We start from the raw sequence: 7,627 nt of genomic DNA, 5'->3' as shown, positions 1-7,627 counted from the left end.
CCACAAGTATAGCCAAATGCTTTACTATACATGGCATCCATAAAAGGAAGATGAATTCATTAAGGAAGTTAAAGTTTTGAGCTATCTGGTAGATGACAATCATGCAGCAACGCAGTTCACCACATGGAGGAAAGAAAGAGAGAAAGAAAGAAAACCAGAGAATTCAATTCAAACCATTTTTAACAGCTATGTATAAAGTAGTTGGCAACAAAATGCTTTGGAATGCATGTGAAGGTTGAATCACTTGTGAGTAAGTTGTTCTGTTTTTGCAAATGGAAGCACAGATTGTCCCAATAACAATTTTAATGTATCTTTACCATGTTGTTATATTATGTAGTTTTGCATTGTTATTATTAAAGAAACTGAGATTGGTTAAAACATTGTGTTAGCTGTCCAGACTTTGAGACTTAGGAATAAAACACACACAAAAGGACAGTATGAGGACCAATTGTTCAATTATTTATCATACATAAGACTGCATGACTATAATACAAAGGGCTTGTCTTTTGTCATTTAACATATTACAATATACACAGCAAGTCTTGACTAGGTCTTACAATCTCTGGACACAGGTACTTAACCTTTTTCCATGCTGTTTATGGTTTACAATGCACAGTCAGAAGTCCTGTAACCAAACTGTGTAGTCAAGCAAACAAAACTGGACTGTAAATTGAGGCGAAACAAGAGAGAAAAGGAGAGATGCAAGCAAGAGCGCATGCTGATGAGAGGGCCTAGAGCAAGGCAGTGCCAAGACACTAATGAAACACACACAGACACAAGACAAGAGGCGCACACACATGAAGAAAGAAAGTGTGCATATTAAGTGACTGGTTGTAATACAGATGTTAACTGTTAAAAATCAGATACAGATCTGACTAGTTTGGATTTAGAAACTGATCTCACGTAATAGCTATTTGTATTTGGCATTTATTAGATTAATAGCAAATGATACTATATTAAACACTCTGCCTAACTTAGGTATTGAGTGTGTCAGTATGGATCATTGCTATTTAATATCCAAAATCCTAACTAAGATCCAACATTGCACCCATGGCTGTATGTTTGTGTTTCTCTGGCTTTGCTGCTCAAAATTAGAGAGATTTTGATCTCTGGAATTTGCATCAATGGAGATCCAAGCATTTTAAAGAAGGCCAGCAGCAATTCTTAGCCATCAACATTCCTTCAAAAAAATTGAATTCAGCCCTCAACAGGGTTATGATTTAATGTCCACCACTCTGGACTTCACTTACCAATATTCAAGGTCAGATCTACAACTCTAGAAGTTAGTGAAGAGTTGTGTTACCTCACTCGAGGGGTCTTGTCTATCCCTCAGCGATTTTTTAATATTTGAAATATAATGCCGTACCATTAAAGTTGATTTGAGTGAAATTATATATTGACAGTTGTCCTGGTTGTAGAAAGACACTTATAGTTAACAATCAACTGACACTGAAGTCAAAACTGACTGGGCTCTTCCGAAAAATGATCACTGGGCACAGGCCAGCTATTACTGCTTGGCGACCAGTGAAAAAGGATTCAAATTTCATAGGCTACCAACACTACAGCAGACTGAAAGCGGATTGCTTTTCCTGGTACTGATCCAGTTGGATCAGTTAAGTTAGACTAAACTTTTTAATAACATCTTGTCTTCATGTTTTAGTAAGAGTTTGCATTTGATAAAGTTGCAGTTGTCACACTGCAATTTCTGTCCACAGATTTGTGTGCCCTTTTAAATAAAAACAAAATGGCTTATTTTGGCTCAGGTGAGTTTGCATCATCTATATCTTTTTACAGATGAGTCTCCCTTTTTAGCATGCGCAATACACAGAATGGTCCATTAGAATATATAGGTATTAGCACAAAACTAAAATGAGCGTTCTGCACCAACTGGTAAATGGTTGGTCCTTCCACCTACTTACATGAAAAAGACCTCATCTAATTACCTGGTCTGTATCAACGGTTATGTGAGGTCTTATGGCCAGCCAAACAAGCATCTAATAACTGGACTTAAAATCAGAAACTATTCCTCAGGTTTTAAAAGAATCCCTTTTTGGGTGAAAAGACAGTAAAATGAGACTACAACATATTCAGGTTGTGAAAGTACTGCATAAAGCTATCAGTTCCAGTTTTGTTAAGCATTAGGTATAGCCATAATTATAATTAACATTTAAAAGAAAAATGATCTAAATATACCTTGTCAAAAGTGCAGAACTGCTACATTATTGGTTACAGACATCTATGTGCTATAAAAACAGCTTTGGTACAATAAATTATCAAAAAGGAAAATAAATTCTTGTAAAATTCACAGCATAATCGTGAGGCGAGAGCAGTCACATAAAATTCTGCATTTTAAAAATGTTCGAACAGGAGTTGTCTTTGCGCAAAAATTGTCTTTGTCGTGCTGAAGGAAAAGCAATCTAGGATGGGGTGGGAGAGGGAAAGAAATAAGTCCAAGAAAGGACAGTTATATTTATCTCAGCAAATTGGAGATCACTACTTCTGTAACCTATAACAGAGGAAGTAGCTATTACGACATGACACACGTGACCTCTCATGACCTCTTCAATCCCTGCAACTGGTGGTGGTGTGATAGTAGTGGTAATGGGGGTAGGAGCCAAGGGAGAAAAAAAAAAGTGGGAAAGGGTCAGTTTATTCGTCCTCCAACAAAAGCCTCATTAATTACCCATGCTTGCTTTTTTTAAAAAAAAAATTAAGGACTATCTGAAAGTTCAATGACCTCTGCACTATGGCATGTTAAATGATAAGCCTCTTACAACAGTTTTTTCAGTCAATGTCCAAAATCGAAAGGCCAAGGATATTCAACTGCCACTCAAAAATATAAGCAGTAGGTCAAGAATGACTATGATTGCCACTCACTGTATCCCAATGACTGGACCAAAATGAACATTCAATCGCTACTTAACCATTAATTGATTCAACCAGAGGGCCAAAAAAATTTCCAAAGTTCCTGTGCGATTAGAACAAGGTTGTTTTACTAACCACCACTCAGCATGCCAGATGTGCTTTTGAAATTTCATTTTCAGTGTCCTCTCAGTTCAGACTCTGCTCTGACGGCAGCTAGCTCCACTTTATCAAGCCCTCCTGTTCTGCAGCACATCACAGGACCGTATTAGGATGTTCCGGTACTTGGGGAATTTTTTTTTAAAGAAAGTTGACAAAATAGGTCAGAAAAGACAGAAGTGTTGACCGTTCATAAAAACAATCTGCAGTTCCATTTCTATTTTTTCCAGGTGGCTTTTAAACTAATGCTGCTACTTCACCCATGCCAGGTTGTGCTAACACAGGTGGCAGGATGCTGTGTAAGAGAATTGTAGCATAAGGTGAGACTACACCTCAGGATGACCCATAACACGAAGTGTAAGGTGGTTTCTGGGCGTGAATCCAGTCTTAAGCACTTGCACTCCACAGTCCATTAGCAAATTCCTTTTCAATTTAAAAATATAATCAGCTCTGCGCTCTTGACCTGTCCATTCCGTTTCCTTTGTTCCAAAGCAGCACTGTTCTCAATGCACTTTTTTTTTGTTAAAACCCCCACCTTGAAGACACACAAACAAAAACAAACCCCCATCTCAATGTAGTCACGAGCTTGCGACGGGACTCTGCTGAACGCAAACACCTACCATCGGAGACTCCTCCCTATCCATTCCTTGCCGCGTTGACAAATGGCCTTCTGTCATATAATGGGCAGAACCAGCTGTTGCTGAAAATTGGTACACTTGTGGGCCAGACACTCCTGTCTCTTGGCGGGGATTGGAGTATGTACCCAAGTTAATGTCCACAGTGCCATTCTGAGCAAAGTCCAAAGTATTGGCAACAACAGGCCGGTTGTGATAAGCTTGAGACCCAGAAACAGAAGAGGAGGAGGTTGACGAAGAGGAGTTTGAGGAAGACAAGGACGTCATGGAGTGGTGGCTATGTCCCACTTCCATCGAGTCCTGGGCAACGGAGCCATTTGTCGGGGAGTTATAAGCTCGTGGTCTGTTCCGGGTGCTCATGGCCTGTCCATGATGATGGTGGTGATGATGGTGGAGGTGATGATGGGAGCTATTAGAGTGGTGGTGATGTAATGCACTCGTTTGTTGGGGAACAATGTGGAAAGTTGTCTCTTGAACTGGATGAGTTTCAACCGTGATTTGTGTCGTGGTATCACCAGGCGTCCATCCCAAAGCCACAGGATACTGCTGTCGAACCTATGTTTTAAAAATGCACAGTAAGAAGTCCATTACTTCACATTTAACTTCAAAACAATAAGCATGCTGACTACAGTTAAGATATCTCAGTGCAACTATAATGATCAGTGGATATCTCAAGCATGAATATGTTTTAAATAAGTTAACATTTCATCTCAAAACTAATGATCCTGTTAATATTGATGTGCGATATACTGCATTCCTGCAAAACTATAGGTCATAAAACCGATCTTGTTAAATCCATGTTAAGTGTTTATGAGTCAAAGAAATACACACACAGACACACAAACAGATTGCTGCTTAGAGGAAAACCAAATGCTATTATGCGTTAGTGGCTCAGAGTAGTTTAGGAGAACTGAATATAAGAAACACACGTGAATGGCCGAAGCACAAAATTAACTTAACAGAACTGTCTTTAAACAGCAAGGACAAAATTAACAGCTCAGAATCATTATTTTTAGCGTGTAAAAGAATATATGAAACGAGAAATAGCAAACAATTTCAGCTATGATCCTAGCCATGAACTCCCTGCCCACCTCACCTTTAAACACTGCAAGCCACTACACTCCTCCTTTAATTCAGCATTTGTGACTGTTTACATTTCCATAGCTAACTATGCTAATATCATTCTGCTCGTTGATGGGAGGCATTTACCATAAGTGAGATGTCATTTTTATTTATAGCTCAAAATACAGCTTGATGCTCATCTGGTAAATTCCCATCCAGTTGATCTGCAAGAACTGTCTAAACTAAACACATACAGAGATGACAGAATTAGATGTCAAACATCACTGGAATTCAAGCTTGCAATCATAGGGACGTGAAGGGAGGAGTGGAGACTTTCTTCAAACACAGAACTCACCTGTGGGCTGTGTGTCTCACAGTCCATGGCCTGGACAGCTCCACTATAATGGCCACCACTATGCCGATGCTGATGCGTTGGGTCGGACCGTGCCCTTCCGCTATTACTTGTCCCAGAAGAGCCACCTATAGAAGATGAGCATTAATAGGTGTTTCACAAAAAGTCAACACACAAAGCATCATGTGTGCCATGTGGGAGGAGGCTGAAGGTTTGTAGTGGGGGGTAGGCTGGTAATTGGTGAGGGAAGAGGAGACAAAGAAAAGCAGGAAACTCTCAGTGTAACAGACATGAATAATCTGCACTTATCCTTTAAATATACTGCAACATTAGCAAAACACCGCAAGTTTTCAATTTAAATACTGTTAACATATTAGCTCTGGATATGCATCAATGTCTTGTTCCATGTACCAGAAAAAATATTCAGACAGCAGAAGTATTGACTGTTTTAACATGTACATGATGAAACAATGGAAGAGGTGCACTTTGAAATGAATTACAAAGCAGTACCGCAAAGAGAACGACTTGATGTTATTAACCAAAAGAAGTTAGCACATTTTCATTTCTATAGCAAAATATGTCACTGATTTGCAATAGACGAGTAAGTGTATATTAAACACATGAATAGATAAATAAATTTAAAGAAGAATGCAAGCCCATATGGAAGATAAACTGCTCCAAAATTTAATGGAGTGTACGTAGTGTGTGTCCTAGCAGGGTTGGAGACCAGGTCTACAATCCTGTAGATAGATCCCGGAGATCATAAAACTGTCACTTTGAGAACAAAAATTAGAACCTAAATTTTATCTGTGTGCTTTTGAATCAGTGCATTTTCAATTTTTTTTGCCTCCTTCTATCTGGGTATGGTACTGTTCAGAAACAGATAGTGATTCTAGTAGTAATATTAAATTTGAAGTTGTTGCATGGAGATTAGGAAATATTGTAACTTCCAACAGAAATAGGTCCATATATGCTTACAAACAATTCCTGTTACAGAGCTACAGTCCCAGTCATTGCTCATTAAACATACAAGCAATTTCTAAACAGCATTATGGTTCCTTCAATAACTGAAAACTATATTTACTTTTTATTCATTCACAGAATGACAGCACTGCTGGCCAAACAGCATTTATTGCAAAACTTTAATTGCCCAGACGGCAGTTAAGAATCAACGACATTGCTATGGATCTGGAGTCACAGACCAGGTAAAGATGGCAGTTTCCTTCCCTAGTGAACCAGATGGTTTTTTTTTTTTCCCCCCTGATAATCGACAATGGGTTCATGGTCATCATTAGACTCTTTGATACAAGATATTTATTGAATTCACACATAAATTGTGTCAGGATTCAGGATTAGCTCAGTTTTCAGGATTAACAAGTAAAAGCATAAAGGAGTTTGTGCAACCTGTATAGAACTTCACTGTCTTATCAACATCCCTACTCAGAAGATAGCCCGGGAATTAGATTCAAGAGTCGATCTAAAAAAAACACTGTCTTTCTTCAGTGCTGACCAACTGACATTTTGCATCCAACCTTTCAGATATTCAAGGCTGAATATTTCACTTAATCTTTCTAGCATCAATAGCTCTCACCTTAAAAAGTAACCCAATAATAATCACACCTTCACAAGGACAATGTGATTACTCTTAACTGCCCGAACAAACCACTCAGTTCAAGTACAATTAGGAATGGGCCATAAGCGCTGGTATAGCCAGCGATACGTACATCCCGTGAAAGGAAATATATATTAAAAAGATTTTTCTAGTATTTAAACACTCTAAGGTAGTAACAAATTAGTTTATAGTCTCTAATATTTTGCAGATGCATACCTGAGCTAGAAGATGTGCTAGAAGAGGTGCCTGTAGACTGTGACTGTTCCATAGCAGGACTTGTTGATACACTGTTACTTGTGTTTGTCCCTTCATCTGCTGTCTTTTTGAAAAAGCTGTGTTGCAGTGCATAATAGGGAGCTATCCGTGTCTTAGGATCATAGTCCAGCATCCTCAGAATCAGATCCTTAAACTTCAGGTAGTCAGCTACAGTATGACCAGACTCTCCAGCTCGCCGTCCACCAGGACCCCCAGTTTCTACACCAAGGATATTGTGAAGTTTTCGGCTTCCCGGTGGCTTATATTCCTGGAATAAAAAGGTTTTGACTGTGACTAATTATACTTTAAATGAAACATTGCACTGGCCTGGAAAACTTATCATGCACGACCACATAAAATCAACAGGCCCTAAATTCAGGAGGGCATCAGTTAAGTCATCAGCACTCAAATAGAATTCAATTTAAATTATGGAAAACACAGCAAAACTTAATACCTCACAAAATGCATCAAATGAAGAAGGCTGCAGTAATAATTGTAATTATGCAGTGGCTTGTTCCAGATTTGTACCAGTGTTTGCAGAAAAGCAACAAGCTAAAATTATAGATAACAAGGTGTAGAGCTGGATGAACACAGCAGGCCAAGCAGCATCAGAGGAGCAGGAAGGCTGATGTTTCTGGCCTAGACCCTTCATCAGAAGGAAGCGTCAGCCTTCCTGCTCCTATGATGCTG

General features: G+C 38.9%; 1 protein-coding gene across 5 annotated transcripts in view; it reads right to left on the bottom strand.

Annotated features, from left to right (window-relative positions):
- Window positions 1-438: 438 nt before the first annotated feature.
- dyrk1aa (dual-specificity tyrosine-(Y)-phosphorylation regulated kinase 1A, a) overlaps window positions 439-7,627 on the bottom strand; it is a 111,497-nt gene continuing 104,308 nt past the window's right edge. For all 5 annotated transcript variants that reach the window (XM_020533672.2, XM_048603134.1, XM_020533665.2 and 2 more), the window contains 3 exons: window positions 6,899-7,205; window positions 5,074-5,198; window positions 439-4,211 (listed from right to left, as the gene is read on the bottom strand). In XM_020533672.2, coding sequence (XP_020389261.1) covers window positions 3,600-4,211; window positions 5,074-5,198; window positions 6,899-7,205 — 1,044 coding nt within the window. In that variant the 3' untranslated portion in view covers window positions 439-3,599. The remainder of the gene's footprint in view (window positions 4,212-5,073; window positions 5,199-6,898; window positions 7,206-7,627) is intronic.

The sequence above is a fragment of the Rhincodon typus genome, chromosome 11, assembly GCF_021869965.1.
Source record: "Rhincodon typus isolate 14 chromosome 11, sRhiTyp1.1, whole genome shotgun sequence".
NCBI lineage: Eukaryota > Metazoa > Chordata > Chondrichthyes > Orectolobiformes > Rhincodontidae > Rhincodon > Rhincodon typus.
This window is presented reverse-complemented; position numbering and strand designations above follow the sequence as displayed.